Source organism: Typopeltis vanoorti, chromosome 8 (assembly GCF_054136105.1).
Source record: "Typopeltis vanoorti isolate ZY-2024b chromosome 8, IOZ_Tvanoo_1.0, whole genome shotgun sequence".
Lineage (NCBI taxonomy): Eukaryota > Metazoa > Arthropoda > Arachnida > Uropygi > Thelyphonidae > Typopeltis > Typopeltis vanoorti.
The window spans coordinates 135,758,892-135,786,890 of record NC_143556.1 but is presented as its reverse complement, the minus strand read 5'-3'; the positions used below and the strand labels follow the sequence as shown (position 1 = coordinate 135,786,890).

Sequence of the window (27,999 nt, the reverse complement as noted above, 5' to 3'; positions counted from 1 at the left end):
CGTGTGATTTATTTTAACTCTTCCCCTCCTTATCAGTGAGTTCCTCTCATTTGACTTCAAACCATATGCAAAGTTTTCCTAAGGACAATATCCACTCTTCTTATTCCACAAACCAAGCATTCCTCAAACTATGAAAACTTCAAGATCTGCGATCTCTGTGTCCTGCAATGCAAAGAAGAACAGCGTGGATTTAAATGGGGGAGGGGGGACAAATAAACTCCATTTGCAATACAGGTGAATCTGTATTGCAAATGTGTATCTGCCATTTTTATTCGACAAAGAGGGGTAGAAGAAAAAAAAATCACTTAGTTTCTCTTCCGTTCTTATACGAGGGTCAAGAGGTTTTCCATCCTATAAAATAGGCAAATCGCAGTTAACAGAAATGATACGCCAGCCTCTTAGCCTTAGTAGTTTCGGCTGTAATTCAAAACAACCAGCCAACCTACTTTGCTATTCCTTATTCTTTGATCATGTTCATCGCATTCTTACACAGATCCCTTGGACAACCTTTCATGTCCAGCCTTTTATTCCACAGTCAGTCACATTTCACTGTCCCTGTGACTTCCTCAACTTTCGAAAAATTTGGCATCCCCTTCGTTCTCGGTCACCGTTTAGAATATCACTGTGGTGAGCCACTTTTCTTACAGGGTTTCTTTTGTCTTTCTTTCTTACTAGACGAAGATCCGATTGGATTTCGGAAGTCGTTTCGTAATGATCAAGTATATTGTATTATATGATACTCTGCCTACGCAGTAATCCCCACAGGGATTGAATGCGTCGAGTTATTTGCGCGCTCATTGTATTTTTTGGTGTTCCAGATGCACGAGGGAAACTGCCAGCGATTACGTTGAATTCTCCAACTTTCGTACGGTGGACAGAAAGATTCCCCGACATTGTGGCAACAGGTCACCTAAGGTTATAGAATCCGACGGGGACTTTTTTCGAGTTACTTTTAAATCCAACGACAAATTCGATGGCACAGGATTCGAGGCTTTCTACCAGTTCAGGAATTACATCGGTAAGTCATTCCTGTTCGAGTTCACACCATTTGTTTGATATAAATGCAAAAATAATAAAAAATAAAATAAAATAACAAGCATGAAAGTGTTGGAATTTTTTTTCAGTTTCATCCTTTACTTGTCTACTGCCTTGCTTTATTAGGAGTTCCGAAAGTATGAATTTTGTTTCTACATTTTTGGAAGATATTTCAGCATGCATTAAAACAGAGCATGACGTTCATAATGCAATTTAATAAAATAACCACAACAAAAAGAAAAATAATTAAACAAGTTTAATCGCTTCAAAATTTCGTCTCTATCACAGAGACATCCTCAGGGATGCAATGTTAAAATGGTGAAAACACACAAGAAACACAATAAGTGGAGGAAATGAAACGAGACGAAACAAAGACTAAAGTCTTATGAGGAGCACCCCTATGGGTGCCGTTGGTTATTCCCAAGATTTCGGAAACTTTAATCCTTAGGCCTCCCACTCAATATTTAAGGCACCCATAGAGGGCTCCCCTCCTAAGACTTTAGTCTTTGTTTCGTCTAATTTCATTTCTTTCACTTATTGTTTCTTGTGTTTTTGGGGATATTATTACAATTTTAACAATTGTGTTCCTGAGGATGTCTCTGTGACTGAGCTAAATATTGAATTGATTAAACGTACTATTAAATTATTTCTCTTTGTGCTGTAGGTATTGCATTAAATTGTATTATGAGTGTAAAGCCTAAATTCGCTTGTAGCATGACATTCCACATCGTGGTATAACGCTATACTATTTTGTGTGCCATACATTTTATGGGTTTTCAAGAGTTATGAATGATGCAAGCAGAGCTTTATAACACATGTATAAATAACAGTAGTGATGATTGCGGTACTTTTCACATTACAAGCTGGAGATAATAGTTATGAACACTTTTTAAGCATCTTTATCTTCAGAATATTAATGTGCTTCTGAGTTAATGATTCCAATACCAACTGGACCAACTCATGCGCTGTAGGAGGCCTCGTGTGCTTCACGTAGGCCTAAATTCCGAATGCCTTTTTGCACTTTGTGCTATTTTCTCGATGAATATCATCCATGGCATATTTCCTTAATATTCACTACAAGCAGTTTACCATGCACTGCATTCACTGCTTTGATTCAGAGACCTCTAGTGGCAGAAATGTGAAACTTCGCACCAAAATGCAGAAAAGGCTAACGAATGAGTACAGCTCCATTCTTTCGTTACACGTGCAGTGTCGTAATTGAAGGCACTAGAGTGTGGAGAACGATGTGCCCCAAAAATTTGGAGAGAATGCATTAGTAAAAAAGGATTGCACAGACGTCACTATAATAAATTGCTTCCTTTATTAGGTCTGTCCCATTCGATACAAGAACATCTTATCAGGCATTTATTTATCCTTTCCTTCTTTTGCAAATTTTTCAGCACTCCATAATGCACATGCAATTGAGGTGGCTCATGCACATAGAATATTAATTTTGAAATCAATTCAGAATGTTTATTTCTAAATCTTTTTTTTTTCTAAATTCTAATTTTCTAAATCTGCTTTAGTTATGTTATGAGGCTATGTTACAAATGATCTCTTCGCTCACTCCTCACTCTCAGCACGTGAGGAAAGATGTCTTTATAATTTTTATCTATTTTTGTTCACTTGGAATTGACTCTGTTTCACTTTCGGTTTCCATCAGACTTAATCTATTTTACGTTTTTATATTAATTAACATTTTTACATGTTTTACATCTTTATACTTGCTTACAAAATGTGTAATGAATTTGAAATCGAGATCATTTCTTAATTCTTCCTGTAACAGTCGTATTCATGAGTAAAATGCGAAGGGTACAAATTCTTGCACTTCATGATTACGCAGGCCTGGCGCAATATAATTAAAATATATTACGTAATAAATCAAATATAATTAAAAACGTGTGGTGACAAAGAACCTTCTGCACGAATTGCAGAAAAAAAATTTTCTGCAAGAGCATGACAAACTTCATTAGCAGCCTTCATTCAAAACACTTAGAAAATTAAAGAAACTTTAAACAAAATAATAATCTGTGATATTTTATAAATGCACATCTATTTGTATTTGCGGCATGGTCAGCGTAGTGGGTGGCCATTCTGCTCTCCACCCAACAGGCATAACAAACACCAACAGGTGTTCCGGTCATGCTGTGGTTGGTATGGACGGTCTGTTATTAATATTAAGAGTATTAAATGCATGTGATAATGATATAAGAATAAATAAAATAATCCCATGTATCGAGTTTATTTATTTTATTTTATTTTTCTAGATCCGTTTACAGTGAAGCGGGTGTCGATGACTGCTTATGGAACCAGAGGTAAGACATAAAAGTTCCTTGCGAGCACGCCATCTATGGTCGAAAATTTGTGTAACCGCACTTATTTTTAGAGTAAAGCTTTTCACGAAGGGTTTAATTTCTTAGTAGTGTTTTACTTAGAAAGAAATTTTAATTAAATTTATTTATTTTTATTTTATTTGTTTTGAATGCTGACAAAACGGTAGTTGCAGTCAGTATGAAGCTAGAACGAAAGTTTGCGGAGTAATTGAAAGATTAACGTTAACCAAACAAAACTTACTTTGATGAAGTAGGAAATGCACGGTGGGGGGGGAAGGGGGGGTACTTGAAATATTGATATGCTACACGTGCATAAGCTGTTACCTAACATGCAGCCCGAAAGAGCTATCAGGTAGTTTCAGCCGTGGGGAGGGATGGGGGATTGGAATTATTACAAGGTGCTGATCAGTCATATTTTCTTTCAAAAGGTCTTTAGTCCGTGCTCGGTGTGATCTAAATGAGCGTTAAACTCGTCTGGCTACGGAGAAACCGCTTAAGCGGCTACACAGAAACACCTCACAAAGCTTTCTCATTCGCCTCCACGATTTTCTCCACGTTGACACTCGTGAGCTCATCACAACAAAAGGCTTCCTATTGTGAATACGCTGTTTTCCTTTAAAAAATAAGGAAAGAATACAAACAGTCCCATTGGGGATTTATCACTTGTACGATTTTTATGATATTGCAAAGATCTTCTGTCGTAAAAAAACGAAGCAATTAATAAGTGAAACATGGATGCAGTCATGCGGCTTGGTGTTGTGCTAAGAATATCGTAGTTATTTGAACTCTCTTATTGCTGTGGCATGCGGCCATCGCGCTTTTAAGTTGTGTCTGAAAGATGTCATCAGTAAGCATCCTGGCTTGATGTCTGCGTTAACACTTGTGGATGTTATCGTTCCTGGGGGTGGATAGGTTATTATCATTGCAGTCTTTATTCTATTTTCTTATTTATTTTTGACTGCAATAACTGGGCTTTCTTTCTTTGTATTCTTGATTTCATAAAATCGGAAAATGTTTCACGTTTTTTTTTTTTTTTTTTTTTTTTTTCCGCGAGCAAAAACACGGTCTCTTTACTTTTTCCTTTGTCCTTCCACTCCGTGCTGCGCATCTTTCGTACGCAGGATATTTTAGAAGTCGGTTTAACTTGTAGCAACGACTGCACTTTAAGCAGCAGGATATGCACAGTTCTGATTTTGAATTATTTTAGGTCTTTCTCCTTTTTTTTTCCTTTTTCATGAGGTCATAGTGTATGTGATGCAATGAGGTCTGCCTTTTAAATTCCTCTTTTCTGTGACGATTACTAAGTAGTCTTCTTATTGTAGCCATTATTCTGGTGTCCACTGTGAGGACGTTTTTCTTCTTTAGTTCTACCTTGTCTTTAATTAGTCATGATTCTTGCCTCTGATGATTGTTAAGCCTGGATTTGTGACGTGTAATGACTCTACTACTGGTCCATTAAAATACTGGTTATTGTGAATGATTCTAATGTAGGAAATTCCTTTAATTTTTTATACGTAGTGTATGTATGCATGTCTTTTTTTTTTACCTGGGGTTGTCTCCAGTTAAAGACAGTGTTGTACCCGAATCATCTTAATCATGTTCTTGACTTACGTTGTGCCGTCTTCGTCTTAACAAAAGTCTCCAGGTAGTGTTTGGTACACCCTGTGAGTATTGTCTGCGTATTTCAGTATTAGTGGGAAAATTTCTTGGGACGTAGACAGTTCAACTTCACGGGTGATTTCACTCCTTGACTTTCACACTTTTTGGGACCCTCTTTCTTTATGGAAACTTGGGTGAAAATAATTTGAGCAAGAAAGTAAATGATACAACATATGGAGCTTAACATGAAATATAAATGAATATCATTATGAAAAGGCGAAATTAAAAATTGCAAAAAAAGAGTGAAATTGTGATCTCTTTCCTGTGTATATTTCCTGATTCCTAACCTGCTCTGAAGTTCTTCTGGTCTTTAGAGGAAAACTCAGGGGTTACAGTTAGAAAACATGGAAAGTTTTTTCGTGGATTTTGGGAGAGATTACTTCAGGAAGGTTACTTTGAAAGAAATTTGGATCGGTAGAGGAGAGAGGATTTATTTTAAGCCATAAAAATCGAAACTAATCCCTCCTCTTCCAGTATAATTTTCTCTTAAACCCTTTCTTAACTGATTCTTTCTTCCTAGCAGAACAAAATCTTTCTTTCTCTCCGATTGCGTCCTCTGCGAGAAGAAACAGCGAGCACCAGACTCTAGATCAACAAACAAAAGTAAAAGGTCGACTATCTCATATCAAGAATCCTTGGTTTGTCCAGCTGCAGTGAAAAGAACTGCTTTGTTTGCCTTAAATAAACCATTGTAAGTTTTTAAAGTTTGTAAAAAAAATTCAAGTTTGCCTTCTTGTTGTCATTTTTTGCCGAGATTTACCAACATGTAGCTTGTTGCATTCAGAATTGTCTTGCCCAAACCAGTTTCCTCCCCCTTTCTCGGGTTAATGGGAACCGATAATAGCCACCCATACCGTTCATCTTTCTTCTTTAGACGAGTGTCACAAACTTGGGAAATTATTTTTATGTTAGTTAACTAACCGAGAAATATTTCTAAATACATTACGTTTAATTTAAAATTACGATTTTAAATTTAAAAAAAAATTAAAAATCCAGTTTTACGAGATATGTATAAATATTTTCTTTAAAATCGACCAATAATCTAGATTTAATAAAATATGTCACATGTAACTTGCTTTATTATTTCAAATCTTCTCAAATTTATAAATTACAATGATTTTATCCCTTTATATATCTTCTAGTGTCTCCTGTTTCACACGAGATGGCGGCACTAGTAACTCTCAGCAAGTTGTTCCATGTTTTAGCTGCAGCTGCCTTCGCCATTCTTTAATGGAGAAATTCCAAGTGGACGTGTACGATGTAATGGACCATCTCTATGGACAAATAATATATCAGTGTAACAATAATAATTACAATAATAATAGCAAAACTGAGCTCAAGAATTGTAAGAGATAGTAGCTTTTGATCGAAATTTCTACCACGTTTTTGATAAGTTTTATTATTCACGAAAATCCGATGATATTTGGTGCACATGCGTACAGAACTGTGGAATTCCAAGCTCGTTTGTATTTTAAAATTGCGTGTTTATTGTTTACGAAGTAATGTAGCGATTAAGAAGCTATTTTAAATTTCAGAAATCAAGAAGAAGATAAATGTAAGATGAGAGAAATTGTATATGAAGTCAGTCTATGTGATATTATTACACTGTATTTAATGGTTACGCCTTAAGTTTTTTAAATATACATTTACCTTCATTTTATACTGTTTAGTTAAATAAGAACGTCCCATTTAGGATCGACTGGAGATATTTAGCACCCGGAAACTAACTCGAAGAGAGCATCCCCTATTTAGTTCTCCTTCTTCACTAAAGAGGGCGTGAAGAGGAAAAATTCATTCATGTTGACATCCCGAGGCCTTACATGACTCCACCTCGAGTCGGTCTCGTTTATGTCACGTGTTTGACAACCCTGAATCACAAGTCGTGTTCATTTATCATTATGGGTGCACACCGCTTTCTCATTTTATATTGCTGACGTGGTGTACATCCTGTTTATTTATTAATATCGACTTATTTGACAACATTCCATTACATTGTCAAGTTAAACATGCTATATTACATTAGTTATATTTAGGAATACGCAGACTGAGCGATAGTTTTTGAGGCTAACTGATTTTGATGTAAAATTAAATGCAGTAAAATTGTAGCTTTAATTTGAATGAGTTTACTTGAAGTTGAAGAAGGGTTCTGACTATGGTCCTTCTTCATGTTACAAATGGAAAATTGTTTGTAACCCTGTCCCCCCCCCCCAACCTTTAGGGTGCTACAGGTAGAATCAGAGTTGTAGTTCTATTGGCGATAAGTTTTGTTAGCATTGTAGAAGAAAATTGGACCGGTTATAATTAAAAGAAAAGAAAATTCAAAAAAGATAGTTCCAGAAAATTTTTATTATTTTTAATAATTCATTTAAAATAACTAACAAGCTCAATGTTTTTAGATGTATCTGATTGAGTGCCTATTTGTGATTAGACTGAGAAATTTCTTCTTATATAAATCAGTTTAGTTTAGTTTGTTTTAATGGCGAGTGCTGTTGACCTAAAACTTGGAAGAAACCTTGGAATTCTCTGCTGTTATGAAAAGGGAAAGAGAACTTTGGTTAAATTCACTTCTGTTACCTTCCAACATGAGCATTCATGTAATCTTGAAATGGTTGAAAGTCATGTTTTCGTCAACCGTGGTCACGTCATCAGGAAGTTTTCACTTTTGCTCGGTTGACATTTCATATTTTCCAAAATGCCACTTTTGTTAGCGATTTATTGCACGACTGTCACTCTTTTCTGAAATGGAGTTTCTAATAAAATGTCAAAATGGTGTGTCGTGTCTTTCTTGAGTCATTTTAACAACCCCGTGCTACCGATTGGAAAATCAGAATTTCTTCCGTAGAAATGAAAGGATACAAGGGATGCTTATTCTGTTCTTTAAGCGAAAACTTTTATAAAATGTCAATTCTTGTCATCAATTTAAATCCCGTAAGTGGAAATTTCATGTGAGTGGACGTCGACTCGTATAACGAAGGATTTTAGGTAAAAGAACAGCACTCGCTTATGACCTGACGATGGTCGTTCATTACTGACTATGAAATGGTCTCCGAGTTCAGAGGTCTTCTGGAAAATGCTGAGAGTACGGGGGAGTACTATGACTTTCCACTTACCGTATCTTCTTCGCTATATCCCTTCTCGCCCTCACTAGAAAATCAAATTTTTGACCGCTACTAATGAACAGATCATAAATAAAAACGAAAATAAAGAAGCTCCAATCGAGATGCGGTTTGAGTTATGGCAGAAGCAACTGAAGCAGAGGGGATTGTGTCGGGTGACTGAATCAGTTCTCCCGATGTTCTGTGGTAGTAACAACCCTGCCGCTCACCTATGAGACTGGCTAACTCGTCAGCTGGAACGAGCCCCCCCCCCTCCCTCCTCTTATAAAGGTTTCCTCGTCCTACACTCGAACCTTTTTTCCAGCCGAAGGGCGCATTTGCCTTTACGGAACACAACTCCGTTAAAATGAACGGAAAGGCGAAAAAGACAAGGAACTTCAATTTAAAGAAGCGCTGCCCCTTGATCACGTGTTCAACTCCAAGCCTGGTTGAGTTACTTTGCACGATGAAAGTACTTTTGTTAGATGGAATGAAAATTCTAAATATTTTAGCGAAAGTGAAAATTTACACCTTCAGTCGCTCAACTGTGCCACCTTCATGCAGTTGGAAAAGTCAGATTCTCCTTTGGCTGAAGGACCTCAGTTTGATTTCCCCCCCCCCCCCCCAACGGGTCGGTCTCGTTGGCGGAGGAGTGCAGTACGCAATACGAATCAACAAGATGTGGCTTCGAACTCGAATATTACACGTGGATTTCTTTGGGAGGCTTTACAAGGCGGTTTTGGTTGTCCGACATCGCTTCTTCTCCACCGCCCTGCTAATCGACCTGAAGGAGATTTAGAAATTTTCGCATTTTGTCTCGAGAGCAGCTCGTCTGGATTATTTAAAGTTTTGTCGTCGTAAAATTGAGGTTAAAAAATCTGCGAGAAAATTAAGAAGCTTTCCCGAATGTGTGAACTGAAGGACAAACTAAAAGAGAAATATTACGAACCGGAATGAAACACTAGAAGAGTTCTCTTTTCATCTTGAAGTTAAAAAGAGAAATAAAATAATAATAATAATTAGAGGGCGAGTTTGATTTTAACGTTATTGTTCACGTTAACCTCATTTCTTTATAAAAAATACTCTCATACAGCAATAAAAAAAAAAAGATAATACATATATACGAGGGGGGGGGGTCCTGGAAAATTCTGATAAACACCCAGAACAAAAATTAAATATTTTTATGTCTTCGTATACATCCTGAAAGAAAAAGCACGAATTATTACAATTCGATCAAACGTGGGGTTCAAAGGGTTTTAAGAAGTTCTTTCTTGTGGTTGTATCGGTTACTTTGATATCATTTTTGTTTTCGGTGTTTATCAGAAATTTTCAGCGTCCCCCCCCCCCCTCGTATATATAGGGTGGCCTAGAAACCACGAATAGGTTTAAAATGCGATTTTTTTTCCTTCATTTTTCTTTTCAGGTGTGCTAAAAACATTTAAGGAATTCATCAAGAAAATGTTCGCACCCATCGCGTTCTCCACATCCGACGGCTCCCAACTTCTTCCTGTGGGTTACCTGAAAAAAAAAAAAAAAGTTATGTGAATAAGCCGCAGACAATCCAACATCTGAAGGAGAACATTCAGCCAGAAGGAAAGCCCCCCCCCCCCTCCCTCTTTGAAGGGATTACATTAGAAAATTATTGTAATCCTGGCTGAGAATTTCAATGTGTGTTCCACCTGATATTCCTTTTATACTAAAAGCAATTGAACTTCTAAAATTTAAAATCCAGAAAATATTTTGCATCACATGATTGTAACAAAACAAAATCCAACCGAGATTTGAATTGGTGGCTACGTTGTTGAATAGCGCTGGCTATGAACACACATCGCGGAGCATGCGCACTGAGGAACTTGGAGCGCAATCTGCAAACAGATTTCTTCGTGCACTTGATGGAGGGGGGGGGGGGTTACAAAGGAATGTTCCGCACATCAAACGCACATGAAGCGTGCCCATTCTTCCGATAACTTTCCTGTTCTTCTGCTTTTGCGCATGCGTTAAGTGCAAATTGTAAAGAAAGGCCGAAAAGCAAGGTCATCGAATGCCACATTAATTTCTCAGTTATATTAAATAAAGAGAATCGGTGTAATTGTAATCTTGGGCACGAATCAAAGAGGTAAGAGCAGTTTATGAGCATTTCCATCAAATTCCAGAAATCAATGTCCTGTTTTTAATTTTAAGATGCTTCAAACGCATTCAGAAGGTTTTTCTGCACTGAGAAATGTAAGCTAGAAAGGAATCGCTGTTTCCGATTTTCTTATCAACACTTACTAAAAATATTGGCCGAATAAGATGTGCTTCCTTCCTCTGACTGAAAGTTCACGCGATTGCTGCCAATGGTTAAAATAGAAGGGGAAATGTTAATCGAAATGTTACGCAAGTAAACTTCAGCACGTAAATTCTTATTTCGGCTAAGAGAGAGCCTTGCAGCTCGAGCAACATATTTAATGATTGCTTGCTGACACATAATCAAGTTTCCCTCGGGAAGTGAGTACGTCAGTCTTATTCGATTGGATTTCTTGCATTTTGCATTTCTTTGGGTGCGTCGTCCTTCTCCTACAGCCAACCAAGTCCAGCCAGGATCGACGATGGCCTTTGGTTGAAAAAAAAGTTTGCTCAAATCCTGTCTACCCCTCTCCAATAAAAATTAAACGGTGTTTACTTGAAATGAAAGAAGCGTTTCATTCCACAAAACAGACAAATCGACCATCGCACCACACACAGGCCCCATAACCTTTGCCGTAATTCCAAACTCCCCCCAATTCGGGAAACTGTGGTTAGAAATTGAGTTCTAAGAGAGTTTTTCCGAAAGGACATCCGTTTTTGTTGCTGCATTGCAGACGTTTCCCTTTCAGCCTTGTGTTCAAAATAACGCACGACCTTCCATATTTCGGCTGTGGATCCCAACTACTGCCAACACTTTCGTTGCCAATTCCCTCTCCTGACTACCCCTTTGTTCGCTGTTGCTGACCTTGTCAGCCGCCTTCTTTTATGTGCATCTGGCTGAATAATTTTCTCCATTCGCTTCCTAATGTTGCTTTCGTTTCTAAAGTGGACTTTTTTTTTTAGAAAAAAAAAATCGTTTACTGTGGCCTCCTATTTTATCTTTATTTATTTGCATTTCTGTCCCGAAATCGTATCATGTGGCGCACCTTGTCTGGTGTATCCTATTTATGAGAACTGTAAACCTGGCAATCATCATAAACATTCAGATTGGGTACCAATTTAGTAAAGTAAACGGCATTTAAATTATCAATTTTCAGTCTGTACGTTTGCAGAAAGAAACCATTAGCTAAAAGCACTAATATTTTAGGCAAAAAGCAAATTCTACAGTAAATTTGGGGAAAATAATATGCATAAATATTCATTAAGCATAATGTGGAATCACTAGCTAAGAGGGTTTGCGCATCGTCGTCTGCTACCTGCAGATGCGATGTCACGCGCCTGCGTAGTTTGCTTACTGTTTCTTTGCTGATAGTAAATAGCGAAGTTCAATGTATAATCACTGTCAGCTAGTAAAATCTAGATTCAAAACGGCTACACACAGACATTAGAATATCAATACAATAACTGGTAATCATTTCATATCATCCGGGCCTTTTAATTCACGCTTTGATATACCACAAGCCATTAAAGCATATATTTGAATATTCTGGAGCATCACATAAAGCTTAGTATTTATTTATTATATTGCCATTAAAGCATATTCTGCACATCGTGCAATTTTAAATTTTCTCTGTACCAGTTAAGGAATCAATATTTCACGGGCTGAAATATCATTCTGTAAAGCACTATTTGCTGCTTGCGAAGCGATAACACCAGATGCAAGTGAAAACATTTCTTCAGGTAGCAGACGACGATGCTCAAAACATTGCGCGATTGTAGAAGTGCAGTTGTAAAGAGTTTTTCGTATTATTATCGTTCCTTCTTACGATATTATTTATAGTAAATTTAAATTTTGTCAAAGCGATTAACTAGTAATCTAAACTTAGATTACTAGTTAATGCATTAATCGCTTTGACAAAATATTTCGAGGTATTAGCGAGTGACCTGTTGATAGAGTAGCAGATACGAAAGTATCGGTGAATATTTCATTAGCGTTATTAATATAATTGACGGCTATATTAGCCTGTTTTTGTTTAGGAGTGTCCCTTATATTTAATACATTGGCTAACATAACTCAAAAGGGGTATGTGTATGTATATATATATATATATATATATTAGGGCATTATGGGCGAGTATAGAAGGCAATTATGGCAGAATAAATGTGGAAAAATTATATACATACCTTGATTTTGGTTTAAAAGATGCCTTCTAAATTCAAGTTCTTGTTGAAAGGTTGTATATAAATGGGGGGGGGGGAAGAACATGGGGATGTACTTGAGACACGGGAAATAAGTTTGGGAACCCGGGTTACTATTAATTATATATTATTTTGTTGTGGGGAGAGTGGGGGAGAAAAAAGGGGAAGGGTATCCTTATGTGAAAACTGGGGGCAAGGGTTTACGGGGTGTGGACCGTTTCGGTCATCGTCTGACCATCGTCGGAACTTTGTGCAAAGTTAATTTGTATTTTTATTCCTTTTTATTATTCCCTCATTTTATGTGTCATGTGATGTCTTTTTGAAATTTTCTGTTTTGTTACCTGCGTAGTTTCTCGTCGTCTGCTTAGAGCAGTTGTTACGTAACTGCTCGTGTAGCTTGCGGGTTTTCTGAATTTCAATCTTACAGAAGATAAGACTTCATATGATCAAATATGAAGATAATAAAAAGAACAAGAAATAAGAAAATTAGATGTATGAAGTAAAATGTTGGATACATAATTTAATCGGAATTTGCTTTTTTATGGAAGAAAAAAATCTGGGTAATGGTATGAAATCAAAGAAAAGACGTGTGCGAATATATTAAAAATAGAAGGGTGTTTTTTGTGGGAATGGAAAAGCTGTTTTACCAATTTATATGAACGCGAAGAATAAAAAAAATCTCATAAAAGTAAAGAGAAATACAGAAAGCCAATAAAATAAATAAATGGAACTGAATCAATAATCTCCAAGTTGAAAACTAGGAAATGAGTTGTAAGTGATGAATTTTTAATAAAATGCGAAACTATGGAGGTAAAGAAATGACTGAACACGTATCACTAATCTCTAAGAAAGAAAGGCAAATCCCCAGTGACAATTAATGATGGACATTATTTTCTTCGTAAATGTACTGTGAAAAGCTAAAAATTATCGTGGAATTAATTTACTGTGCATACTTTAAAGTGTGCACCAAAGAAGATTCATGGCTGCATCAGTAACACCGTAAGAGGACATCATTGATGCTGCATACCTTGTAAAAGAGATGAGAGGGGGGGACAAGAATCGGTCAAGGCGGTTCCTTAAGTTCTTCTTTATTTAACTTAATTATTAATGAAATAACTTAATTAAATGAAAGAACTTTTAAAATAGCAGTAATCACTGAAACAAAAAAGAAATTAAAAGGAACCACGATAACTGAAAATTTTAATGTGATATACAGTGGTGTCGACAGAGAGCACAAGCAGGAGTCATGATTTGGATCCATAACTCCCTTTCAAAACAGTTAAAACATTATAATTTATGGAATGAAAGAATAATAGAAGCTAGAATAAAAATAGATAGAGGCTATTTAACAATAATTGGTTTATATATCCCAGAAAAAGGAAGAGAACAGCATAATATTGATTTTTATAATCAGCTACAAAACATATATAATAAAATAAATAAAAATGATTACATAATTTTAGCAGGACACTTAAATGCAAGAACTGGAAACACGAAAATTAATAATAATATAGGAATACATGGAGAACACACTCTAAACAGAAATGGTAAAAAATTGATTGACTTTGTAGTTTATAATAACCTAAAAATAATGAATTCCTTCTATAAACATAAAGACATACATAAATATACTTGGGCAGCAAGAGGATGGAAATCAATATTAGATTACTTCATATTAAATGAAAAGACATCAACATTTTCACTAGATGTTAAAGTTCACAGAGGATATGAAATAAGCAGTGACCACTTCCTCAAAAATAAAATTAAGATTACCACCTAAATGGTAACAAGAACAGAAAGAAAAATTGAAACATTTGTTTATAAAACTAGACTATTGAATGGCACAAATGTCCAATGGCTATATGAACAAAGAATTAACCAATATCTAGACAAAATAAAACAAAATGGAGAAATAGAATGGCTTAATATAAAAACGATACTAAATGCAGCAGCAAATGAAAGCTTAGGAAAGACCAAAAAATTCAATAAAAGAAAAAACTGAAGATCTGGGATGATACAATGAAAGAAATAACCAAAAAGAAAAAAGAAGCCTATCACAAATTGATAAGCAGTAAAATATTAGAAGATGAAATAGAATATAAAAGAACAGAGCCATAGCAAAAAGAGAAGTCAGAAAAAGACAGAGAATCATGGAACAAATTTGTTTCTAATTTAGAAGATGATTTATAAAAAATAAGACCCAATGTATATAAGATTTTGAAACACTTAAATGCAAATATCAAAGAAAACATAAAATTAAACACTGAATTGAAATTGGAAGAATTTCTAAATTACTACACAGAATTGTTGTCAGACAAATCTTTTAAAAAAGACAACTGGCAAACAATTAACAAATATGAAAAGGAAATAACTAAAAAAGAATTAGAAATCAGCCTGAAAGAAACAAGGAACGGAAAATCACCTGGAGAAGATAAGCTAGGATCAGCACTATATAAATACGCTGAAACAAGATTTATTTCAAAGAAAGACTCTTATTATTTTTAAATAAAATTTACTCAACTGGTATCTCCCCAATAGAATGGAAAAAAGCAATTGTGATTCCTATCTTTAAGAAAGGTAATAGAGATGACCCTAAAAATTATAGAGATCTCAGTATACTAAATTCCTTTTACAAAATATGTAGCAGAATCTTAAATAACAAACTAATGAAATATTCCGAAAACTTTATTCTAGAGGTACAGAATGGATTTAGAAAAGGACGATCATGTATAGACCCAGCCTTTTGCCTAAAATTAATAATAGAGAAAAGAAGAGAATATAATTTAGAAACCCATATTGCATTTATTGACTTTGAAAAAGCATTTGAAAAGTTAAAAGAAACATATTATTTAACATATTAAGAGAAAGACAAATACCAAATAATATCCTAAAAGCTATCACAAGTATATATGAAAATAATCAAATACAAATAAGATTAAATCACTAGTTATCATATACAAGAGATAAACCAAGGGGTCCGACAGGGATGTCCCCTCTCAGCAAACTCTTTTTAATATCTACTTAATAATAAAATGGAATAAAAATTTCCATCAAGGATTAAACTTTCTCCTACAGTGAACTTAAACACTCTCCTCTTTGTCGACGACCAAATAATAATTACAAATTCTGAAGATAACTTACAGAAAGCTATTTTAAATCTAAATGAGATATCCAAAGATTATGGTATGATAATATCAACGCAAAAATCAAAAACTATGGCCCTTAAAGGACAAGATCCAGCAAGAACTAAAATAGTAATAGATAAGAAGATCTTGGAACAAGTGAATTCATTTAACTACCTAGGATGTGTGATCACATATGAAAAAGATATAAACGTAAAAATTGCAAAACATTTAAAACTAACAGGTGTAATTAACTCTATATTTAAACCAAACCTAGTTCAAAAACAAACCAGGCTAAAAGTATACAATACATTAGCCCTACCAGTCTTAATGTATGGAAGCGAAATCTGGACAATAAAACAAAAAGATAAAGAAAGATTAATAACAGCAGAAATGAAGTTTACGAGAAAAACTGCAAAGTAAACCCTATTTGATCACAAAAGAAATGAAGAAATTATGAAAGAATTAAACCAGGAATCAGTAATAGAAAAATTAAAAAATATAAACATAGATGGATGGAACACGTTCAAAGAATGAAAACAGAAAGATTACCAAAACAAGCCTTAAAGTACAAGCCACTACGAAAAAGAAAACCAGGACGTCCTCTTACACGATTCAACGATGACTTCTAAGCCCGGAACAGGCCATGCTAGGTCTAAATCCTTGATACGCATGATGATGATGATTAATGAAATAACAGAATTAGAAAGCAGAAATCAAATGGGAATTTAAAAAAATAGAGCTTTGTTAGATATGCAGGATGCCCTCTAAAAGCAAAATATTTAAATTACAAACATATAGAGAATAACAAGATAGAAAAAGAACGAAAAATTGTTTGTAGACAGTTGGTAATGAGGCTACGGAGAAAATGAAGACCTCTCAGATATACGAAAGGAGCGAATCGATACTTCAGCAGTTCTGTCAAGTGAAAGAGGACTTGGATGAGGCCCCTTTCGGCGTTCCCATGATTTCAAGAGCTTTCTTAAAATGGACTACACAAATTAGAAACGAGTAAATATGTACGGAAATATATTTACGAAAAGTACGTAATCAAAACGGATATATCCATTTAAAAATATATTTGAAGTAAAGACCTCACAAAAAGTACTCCATTTCTGTATTAAGGACGTATTTCTCACTACAATTTGCTTAATATTCTTCTAACAGTTTTGCTTCCGTTGCCCTTCATTCAAGAAGAGAGAATCAGCGTTAACTGTTGACCGCTGCGTTCTGCTACATAAGGGAAAAAAAATCGGAAACAACGGTATGGGAATCATCTAAGCGTCGAGACATTTCTTCAAAGTGATGACAATCCTCTAAAATAATTAAAGAAAAGTCGACTTTTTTTTAGATTTTTGAAATGTGCAAAGAAAAAAAAATGTATGTGGGCAAACTCAAAACGTTTTCATTTCTTATTCCGAATGTTAAACATCGTTTTAATAAAAAAAAAAAATACTCCATAGTACTTCTTGAACTACTTCATTTTTAAACTATAAACTCGTCTTGTAAACACAGCAGGAGATGTCTTCGAGTTTGCGGGATTCAAAAGACTCCTCTGACGGATGCCACAGTTTAATTGAAGGGCGTGACTCAAGGCCTTCGACATCTCTATCGAAGGCCTGCCGTCATCGTTATTTACGGTTGTACATGCGGGCACTTTTAGTGGTGGATTCGATTTCCACGATTGATTGAAACAGAGGCAACTGGCCTCATTCAGTTTATTATTTCACCAGCGATAAATACGAGTTTCGAAAATTACAAGCAAAATGATATTTATTTTATATTTCGATTATTATTCAAATTTCATTTCTGACGCATTTTTGGGGGTGGGGTGGAGAGGAACGATTCATGTGAAGTAAGGGAGTAAGAAAATTGCTTTTTCTCAGTGAAAGACAAACCAAATTTGAAACGCACCCACACACACGTGATTCGTGGCTGACAGTTCGTTCCTTGTGACCATCAAAATATTTATTGATAAGAAAACATCAGCGAGTAGTTCGGTCTCAGTCGCGATGCATCTTCTTGAAGGGCGTGTGCGCTCACGGTCTGTCATGAAGTAATTCTCTAGTTCTTCGTATTATAAGTGTTTCTCATTCCAGTAGAATTCTCTTATTTCGTTCACTAGATAGACAATAGTTATGGCAAAAGATCTACACCGGTGAATGCGTGGTCAGTCCAATGATGTAACAGTTCACACCCTCACGTCAGTCGAAAGCTACACTCGGAGTAAAAAGGTCGTGTGTCGGTTTTCTGTTTGCCGTGATTTCAAACTGGAGGAAGAAGCAGACTGAGGTCGGATATCGTACAAATTACCTGCGTTTGTTCAAGTTGAAACGGTACTCGAAAAAAAAAAAAAAAATTAAATTCGCGATGCTTACATGAGATTTGTGAAACCGGCGCAGGTGGACCGCAATACGGTGTCTCGGAGAGATTCTTCCTTCCATTAAGTTTCGACACGCATGAAAGACGATCCAAGGAGTGGTGGAAAGCCATCGATAGTTTCGATGCATCAATGTTATTGTTAGCAACGTATTGGGAGAAGATTGATGCAAAATATGTGATGGAATCGCAAACATCTCGGCCACATCTATTTTCAAAATTATGAATGAATTTTGAAAAAAAAAATAAAAGCTGGTGTCGAGTGGATCCCACAGAAGACAAGGAAGCAGCTTGCAAAAGAATTGCTGGATCGTTATGAGAATGAAAGAGAACAGTTTGAAGAGAACTGTTGCCGTAGACGAAACGTGGATGTGAGATTTTGAAAAGAGCTGAAAATTCAATCATCAAATCTTTGCTCATCTACAAAAATGCCGGCTTCAGCATTCGAAGTTAGTTAATCGCGATAATCGCTGACCACAAGCACGAAGTGACTCCAGACGATAATTGTGACAACTGCATCGGCTTCGTAAGAAAGAACCACCCAGTAGTAGACCCTTCACTGCCATTGCCGAGATTTCTGACGAAGTGACCCGACTTTCCAAATGCATCAACACAAAAATATTTGCTTACAAGAAGAGTGAACTAAGCGTTGGCCTGCGAGGATAAGACAGAATAGAGATTACATAAGAGCTGTAAACATTTTTTTTTTTTGCTAAATGTTTGCTTTTTAACAAAAGGCATGCGCAATTTGGAGATTAGCTTCGTACGCGTAATCCATCCGTTCAGCACGTTTTCGCCCAACGCTAATAAGCCGCTTGTTTTCATTCGATGGTGAGTTGCGTCCGAGAATTGATTCTTCTCTGAAGAATGATTAAAAGGAGTCAGTGAATGAAATACTCAGATTATTTGCAATTAATTCCTGAGGTACGTTTTAGATTCATTTTTGCGAGTCCATCATTGCGCGTGCACTACACTGCCTGTGTAGCTCAGTGGATGTGGCGTTTGCACACCACGGCGCTTGGCCGCACGAAGGAAGACCTGGTTTCGAGTCTAGTCGGCGACTAGAGGAAATTTTTCCAAGCCTTTTTTCGACCGGTTCCCGAGTTAGTCGATCTCTGGCACGGGCAAGAGGGTTTTTCCTCCCGGAAACTCAAGAAAATCGACCGTAGAACCCACATTATTTCAGACATTAAATATATTGTGTTAAGGTTAGGGACCATGAGATGGCGGCACATTTGAGCCGTCTCTCTTCACTGAGTACCGCTTAATTAGTGATAGCCTTGGGCCATCTATCTCTGATTGGTACCAGTAGAGATTGAACTGCCCACTCAGTCTCCAAAAGTTAGATAGGGCTAAATGGCCTTGCCTATTCCCGTATACGGGAATATAAAGGCGTTAGCTGATTTTATTTTATTTTTTTTATCATTGCGCGTGTTATTCTGGTGAACTACGTTCCTTGGAATCTTTCAAAGTTATTCGAGCACGTCGATTTTCTTTTCTTTGGTTTCTCACGTGAATTTAGCAAAACATTACGAAAGGAGTAATAAGTCCGCTCTGGCTGGATGAAATTTAATGCACTTCAGTGTTTAGGATGACAAATCCACTCATTTTTGGCGATGAGTCAACCTAAATTTTCTCGCTTATATCATCTCGAAATATAATTTTGTTTTCCTAATTTTGCTCATTAAAATCATCCAATCGTCTCCAAAATTAACACTTCGCAGCACATCCTAATTATCGCTTTCGCTGAGCTTCAAACAAGAATTCCAAATTACCCGTTTTTGGAAATGCTCCGCTAATTTCCACCCAAGCAAAGGGTCAAAATGAAACGGAAATCGGGGAAGCTTAACTAGGGTAGTCAAAGCCAAGAACTACCGATTGCCAACGGACAGACCAAAAGTAATCCATTTAAGACAGATACATTACAAGGTTCCACAATTATTATTCTGTTATTCTAAATGGAAATAGTGAAAAATAAATAAGCTCAGAAAGGGACTCCATATTTATATTGTCGTACAGTCAACTTTGTAATAGCTTTAGCTATGAGCAAAAGCTGCAGGTCTCTAATTTTATCTTTCTTAACTGTTGTAGTGAAGTCTGTTTCTGTGTGTGCACTTCATCCCTCCCATGACTGCTTGAAATAATCCAAGGTCGAGAGCATGAGCTGGCCAGGTACTGGTCTTTGTATACCGATCCATGTAATACTGTGAAAATGAACAGTGAATGAAATATTGGGGAAGATCTGCACATTCTCGGCATTGCTCCATCTTGCTTATCATTCCATTGCCGGACACATTTGTCTCTACTCAGATTTGCCAAAGTAACTGTTATACACAAATCGAAATCAACGTGTCTCTTGACAAGTAATATGTCGGTGCCACTTCGCTAGTAGATGTGGCTGAGGAAGACAAAGGATTTCTCATAAAGTAATTCAGTGGATTTTATTTATGTTTAGGAAACATCCACGCATTCTTTTGAAATACATTTCCCCATACGTAACGTATACCAAATCATTACATTAGAACCGCATTGTTTTGCAATATTTTTGATGTCAAGTTCACGGTGGGGAGATCAGCTTAGGTTACTGTTTTAATCTGCATATTTTAAAACTGAAGAGAAATTTCATACGGAAACATGATAGGTCCTTGAAGCGTCAAGAATGAAGAAGAAATGAAAAACAACGAACTTACTAATATTTGTATAATTTTGTCGCATGCTCGAAAAACTTGTCTCGTTTTGTCTCAACTCAGATTCGAATTCCATCCAGGATGAGAAAAACCTCTTACAAGGTCATTTCAAGCGAAGACGAGTCAGCCATTCTCACACGGTGGTGCAGGAGTTTTTAACCCCCACGGGTGGGCACTCAGGCCTGAGAACACGTGAAATTAACAGCAAAACTGCATCACTAGCCCTTAATGTTGCTTCTGCTGTTCTTTCGAACAACCCAAAGTGTCTTCCAGCTCCCGCATTCGGAGTCCGTTCCCATTACTACTCCTTGGTTTTCTTAAGGTTTGTCGATCATCTTAATGCGAACAAGATTTCCAATAAATAGCAGCGATTCGTCAAGGGGTAAAATACTCTGTTCAGGACAATGCTGCTCACTAAATACGAGTGGCCTTCTGTGCCATGAAAAACTTGAGAGAATCCTTAAGATGTTAAAAACTGCAATGAATATATTTCAAGATTCTGTAGGTTGAATAAAATCTATTCAGCGTTGATATTCAGGTAATTGAAAGGATCTAGATGTATTACACCCACGCACATACAAAAAAAAAAAAAATCGGCTAGTAGAACAAATACAACAAATGCAGCATCTTGTGTTTCAGTTTATTTCAATCGGCAAACATCATTTGCGTTTTCTGGTTCTTAAGATTATCGATATTCTTATCCCAATCCTAATGGATAACGATTACCACGTGAACAGAGTCTTCCTCTTGCCCACACACGACATTAATGTGCTATAAGTCCGGTGGCCTTTCGTGTGTGGATCAGATGTATCTTAAAATATCTAAACAACTGTCATCATAAACACCATCTCTTGTCAAACTTACGATTCCTCAAAATGTTGTTTCTTAAGGGCTTCAGTTTTGGTGGATGCGATCGAGTAATAGAGAAGGCTTGAATTTGTCAATTAGCCAAATTAATAAGGGAAGATCCAATTATAATTACCTGTATATGAATGATGATTATTTAAATATGCGCATCTCCTAAACTGTATTTTGATCTTAAGCATGCAGCTGAATTGGAAGTAGGTGGGCAAAGGAACTTCCTACTAAGGAGATTCATAAAGAGATGTATCCTGTTTATGGGAAGAAGCGTTTCACGTGCACAACTGGGACAAGAAATTTTCGGAAAGTGTGCGCTGAGCTTTGAGGACAAATTGAACCGAATGGGTTGGGGTTGCAACATCTCTTCCGCTATGCAGACGAAGGCGAAGACGCGCCTCACAGTGGCTTCCGTTGCAGTTTCAACAGGGCGACAAGCTCGGTCTTCGCCGTGAAGTCAAACTTCCACGAAAATTTCTTGTCCCAGTTGTGAACTTCTGCAAGTGACAAACGCTTCTTCCCATAAACAGAGTTGTTGCAGGTGACGAGTCGTGAGTTCACCATTACTTGAAGATTCTCCATTCATTGAATCCAAGTGTGCTTCAGTGCAATGGAAACTTCCCACTTCACCGGAATAGCAAGAAGTTCAAGAGTACGCAAGTTTAGTCTTACGGTCTTCTTGGAGTACTGCTGGCCTATTTTCAGAAATGTGGTGAACATGTGAATGTCGCATCGCATTTTGAAATTTTATTGAAGCTTCGGGGTGCAATTCGCTGATACGGTCTACTGACAAAGGAGTATTTTTCCTGCATGAATATGCAAGTGTCATACAGCTACAAGGGCCATGGTGGAAATTCAAGAACTTCAGTGGGAACTCCTTTAGCATCCACTTTACAGCCCCGACTTCTCCCCAGGCGATTTTCACTTGTCTGGCCCACCGAAACAGCACCTTGACGGCCAACATTTTGCTGATGATCACAGGTTGAAAATGAAGTGCGGAGATGACTGAGACAACAGGAAAAAGAATTCTGTGCTGCTGGTTTAGAAGGATCGATAAAGCGAGGGGACGAGTATTATAAGTGTTGAGGGGGATTACGTAGTGAAATGTTTTTCCGAGGTTTGTGTTTCGCTTTATCTTTTATAACCATTTGTAACTTCCGACTTACCCTCCTACGTTGGTATCAGCAAACTGTGGGTGGGCTGTGGGTTAAATTATTCGGAAACCCTACTCTAGAGATCAGGCAGGAAAATTTTCACTTTAGGTTGCCAGTGAGCAAAGCATCAGGAGGTGAAATTCATCTCTCACCCAAAGGCAATCACAAAATCCATGTCCACGGCAGTATTCGAACCTACAGCTCTCCTGGGTGGAGACCGCATACGCCAACCACTCGACCTGCAGGCCGAATTAGTTACGTTAACCCTAGATTAATAGTGTAAGTCTTCTGAGACCCCCACCCCCAGGAAAATAAATAAATAGAACAGAAACCAAAAAAATCGGGAAAGGACACACACAATCATTCAAAATATAATAGGATTTCTCATCGGTTTCATTACGAAACGCAATGCGACAGTTGAATCTTCCTCACGTATTCAAATTTAGACCTCTTCAATGGTATCGTTTGTTTCTAAATAAACATCCGCATTACAGACACGCCACTCGAGCACAGGAAGATTCCACATGCCGTGTTTTGCGTAGCATTTTATACTTTGCATTGCTAATAAACGATTTCCACATGAAAAACACAGCATTATTTAAAAAAATCATAAAAAAACAACAGTAAAAATAAAATAAAGGAATATTTATCCTTATTAATGTTTGCGAACGCATTATTTCTTTTCGTTTTAATCGGTCTACAAAATGAGAGCTGCGTTTAAGAGGCCTTGGAATCTCGTGGGCTTTGAATCTTCTGGGGATCTACGAAAGAACAAGAAGCCACGTTTCTTACTTATTAACTGAAGAGCGTGAAATATAAAAGTACATAATAAGCCAGTCTTGTTGGTGGAGCAGATAACGTGAAAGCTCTCCAACCAATTGGATGCGGATCCAAATCCGGTCGTGAGTATGGACGTTCTTGGAGACCCTTTTCTGGGTGGAAACATCAGACATTGAAAAAGTGTGTATCAGAATCGGGATACTAAGATTGGTTAGAGAAAGGAATCGGTGAATATGTGGTTCGTGTAGTTTGGAATAGATCGATACTTCTTTTGTTGTTAAAGGAAATAATGTCCTTGAACAAGCTGAAGACTGCACTATGTTTGGTTCTGAATCTTCGTATTAAATTACTGGAGTAAATCAAGAGGGTTTCAACGAATAATCTCTAAAATGTTCGGTATTAACAACGCCTGAAATTGTACAAAATTAAACAAGAAAGCTCCTTTCTTTCTGCACAGTTTGTTTCCGCATCACTTTTTCGTCAAATTATAATCCATAGTAAAGGAAAAATATATCGATCCACACGTGCAGATAAAGGAGGGGGGAAGATAAATAATGGAATTTTGATAATAATGTAATGTCTTAGTGAGAGCTTTCAACACCTGAAACACGTTAAAATGTCATTACACGTCAGCATCATAGAGAGAGAGAGATTGAAGCCTTCTGAAATTTGTGTTAGTTGAGGGGAGGCGGATGAGTGTCCACCTATCAAATCGTTTCACGTGAGTGATATTTAGTAGAACAAGTATTTTCCCTTCCATTTTGATTTACACTTTGTCTGCCATACTCAGAAATATCAAATTTTGTGTGCCCTACAATGCGAAAAAGTTTGATTTCAAGAACAAAAGGAGTTTTTGCAAGACAGATGGAGGAAATGGATTTAAACAGAATGAAAAAAATACTGATTTATTTTTATTTATATTAATAGAAATGAATAAATCGTTTTTTTTATATTTTTTTTTAGTGAATCTTACTGCAACTTGATTCGTTTATTTTTCTAATTTAGGTAACGTTTCAGAATTCACCAGTTAGAGCACACGTAAGTACTGTGTGTGTGTGTGTGGGACGCACGTTTATTTTTGTGAAAGGGAAATTTAATGGAGCCTCTGCGATACTCTTTTATGTAAGCAGCAGATTGCATAATAAAACTGCAAAATGTGGCCCATTAGTGGAGTCGTCCAGCTGTGAATATAACGATGGAAGCAGTCTCGCATCTCAAGCCGATACACGCGCGCATTACGTCGAGAAACGACCGGAAGGTCGTTTCTCAATTGTGGGCAAAAATTCAATTTGTACGGCTCGAATCATTTTAGCGAAAACCATTTTGATATTAGTTAGCGTTTTTATAACTAATATTAGCGTGCGTTTTTTATGTAGTGAAACACCTGATTTTGTCTCCAAAACGAATTGAAATTACTCCGAATTTATTAGAATGTTGAATTCAATCCGATTTACAGACTGTGAGGACGATGGTTGTTTGAAATAACGGCCGATGCAACTGAGACTACAATAGCACTGTATTGTGTTTGTTAAGGGCGAGTATTCTTTTGGAGAAGGGGTTGCTTAAAATTTTGGAGGTGAAAATCTCGCGTTTTCGGGACAAAAAAAAAAAAGAAAAAAAATCTTTAACCTCCGTATGAGACCAAAAACGTGACTTTTAGAATTAAAACTCCCAAAGAGTAGTTATTCTTATGATTATTTCGAATGGTTTTTGGCAATAAAACCAATTTAAAAATTATAAAAATCATTTATTAGCGGGAGAGTTTTCAGCTAAGCAGGCTCGTATGGTTGGCATTTGCATATCGCACAGTACAGTGTGATGCTGTTCAGAGTTGCAGTGTCGATATGCCACAAGAGCTGTCATCATTACGATATAGGATTTTCGTAGGTATGACGATGCTCTGTGAGATTCACTTGAATCTAGACTGAGCTCCATCCTCGGCATCCCTGTTAGGGAGTCGTGAGAACAGAAACCTCGCAGTCTCCCAGCCAAATAGCTCAGCATAATCTCACCCGAAATGATAATTTTCAGCATAAACTCGAAATCAAATGCCCAGCAACTGTAATAAAAAAAAAAATTAAAAAAAAGGAATCAGTCAAATTAAATCGTATCACCGACATGATCTGAGCAACAAATAACGTTTGTCGAGAGCGATGGAAGCATCGCGTGAGACCTCCTAAGAACTAAAATATCGGTATAGGCTTTTCAAATACCGCTAGAAAGATAGCGGGATGCGCACATTTTGGTAAGATTTGAAAAAATGGTCGCGTTTTGAAGACTGAAAATTTATTTCATTTATTTTTAACTTCCGTAAATTAGGAGTGTCTCAAATATTGCCACATTTAAAATAATTACGAAATTGGAAAAAGTTTGCACGTTCAACAAAATTTCCGCTAATCTCGCAACTGTTTTGCGCTCAACGTCGTTCCCACCTCACGGCAAATACCATTGATAACGGATGAAATCCGTTTGATTCTAAGAGAGAGAGAGAGAGGGGCGGGGAGGTTGACGGACGTCAGCAAACAAGGGATAGATTCCCAAAGTACATATTTGTAGTATGATGTGAGCATGTACAGCTGTGTTCACTCTATGTACAGTTCAAAAAAAAAAAAAAAAAAAACTTACGGAGAAAATGGTCTAGCATCCCACTTTAAATGACCTTGAACATTTTTTACTCAAAAAATAAAATCAACACGATAAATAGACAAACCGGAATACGAATGGACATATTTGACACATTCACCTTGGCGAATTTCATGTAGAAAGTAATGCGAAATATCTTTGAATATATTAAACTGATGTCGACTCTCATAAAGTAAGAAACAATTGAATCAAAGCAGCTGAAGACGAAGGGTTTTATTAACCACCCTTCCAAAGTGAAGGGTGGTTAATAAAAGCAGTCTTTCAGATAGGGATGTACTTAATCGCTGGAGGAATAAATAAATATTAGCTTAGACGCGTGAGGAGGAATGGGTTGGTCAAATTAATTACGCGAAAGCAAGTATGAGGCCAGAATAATCGGGTGTGTTCTCCGGCTGGCTCGCTTGTTTCTTGGGGATCGCAAACCCGAATTTCCTGAAGGAAAAAACTTTCACATGAGACTGTAAACCAGATTTTCACTTGAAAGGTTTTTTGAGGGTTTGTCGCGTTTTACCAGCGAAAGAATGTCAGTGCTACCGACTGCGCAGAAGAGGACGTTTTTTCTTTATTTCTCGTGAATTCTTCGGCGGCAGCGCGTCCATTTCAAAGGAATTGCTTATTCTTAGCTATACAAACTTGAGCTGTGTTGCTTGGAGGCAGTCAGCCCACCCACGTACTCACTTAATCGCGGTAATCAGAAGAGATTGGACGAACGTGACTAGCATGGCGACATCACTTCGGTGACATTTCTTTATTCGCGACCTCGGCACTCTCTTGCTTCATCGAAGGCCTTGCCAGCAGTGTTATTTACCTCTCCAAACTCGTTACTATGATTGCCTTGAGAATTCTGGATTTTCTCTTGAGAATTCGGGGATATTTAAGAAGGATAACTGGCTTAGTGTCTGATGTTGCATCGCGATCTAAATTAAGAAAACTGGTGCACGAATTTGAAATTGCTGACAGCTGACTATTTCTCTGTAAATTTACAGAGAAATAGTCAGCTTTATTATTATTTACCCAACTTTTCGAGATCAGCATTACTTACACCCAGGGACATTTGCCGAGGATACCTGTTCAAAGATATTTCAGATTTTATTTAGAAGGCTTCTTTTAATAGATACGTCGTTTATAATGCTTGGCAGCCTTAATATTGAGTTGTTCTCACGTTTCTATAGCTCTGGTGACATGAAGCGTGCTTGCGACTCACCGGTTCACCCACACTGACATGTATCTTAATTGCCTTGGTCGAATTCCGTCCACAAGCTCCACTTCAGGGACAACGAGGGGGATAGATCGACCAGGTGGTCATCATGTTCCTGTTTATCTGGCTAATACTTAACAAGAATGTTATCCTCGCTTAATAATGCCTACCCCCCCCCCCCGTTTTTGCTTTTACCGTTTCGAGGTCACAGTTCGGGGAGCAAAGGCATTTTGCGACTATGTTACAAACACCGCACACTGTTTGTGCCGCTTCTATGAAAGGCTCTAACAAACACTTTGTAGTCCAAAGTTCTCTCCCCCCCCCCTCTTGTTCATGTGCATTAACCCCCAACCATCTTTCCTGCATCCTCTCCATCCTTTTCTTGTTATCGCCCGAAACGAATTTCTCATCTTCTCCGGTTCTCTTTGTCGGCGAGCGTCTCTATTGTCAGCGCTGTCAACTAAATATGACTTCCCCGAGGTGCCGGACGTGATGTGTTGCAGCGCACATGGGGGAGGGGAGAAGGGGAGTGATTAAAAAAAAAAAAAAAAAAAAAACGCCTGCAGCTCGCGATGCTACTGCCTTTCCGTATCCACCTTCAAACTACCTTTGGTGCCTCTGCCAGCTGCGCGGAATGGGCGCGAGGAGGCGTCTACCGAACACGAGATTTTAAAGTCTGCGCGAAATATCGCTAAAACTAAACCACGACTGTAACGAAAAGTTTAATCGAACCAAAGGAGCACTTTATGAC

The 27,999-nt window shown here is 37.2% G+C and overlaps 1 protein-coding gene across 1 annotated transcript in view; it reads left to right on the top strand.

Moving 5' to 3' along the window:
* Positions 1-7,797, top strand: part of LOC150104366 (suppressor of lurcher protein 1-like) — a 178,296-nt gene extending 170,499 nt beyond the window's left edge. The window contains exons 6-8 of the mRNA XM_090396944.1: positions 819-1,018; positions 3,303-3,350; positions 6,170-7,797. Of these exons, the coding sequence (XP_090253070.1) occupies positions 819-1,018; positions 3,303-3,350; positions 6,170-6,258 (337 nt within the window). The 3' untranslated portion in view covers positions 6,259-7,797. The remainder of the gene's footprint in view (positions 1-818; positions 1,019-3,302; positions 3,351-6,169) is intronic.
* The last annotated feature ends 20,202 nt before the right edge of the window (positions 7,798-27,999 follow it).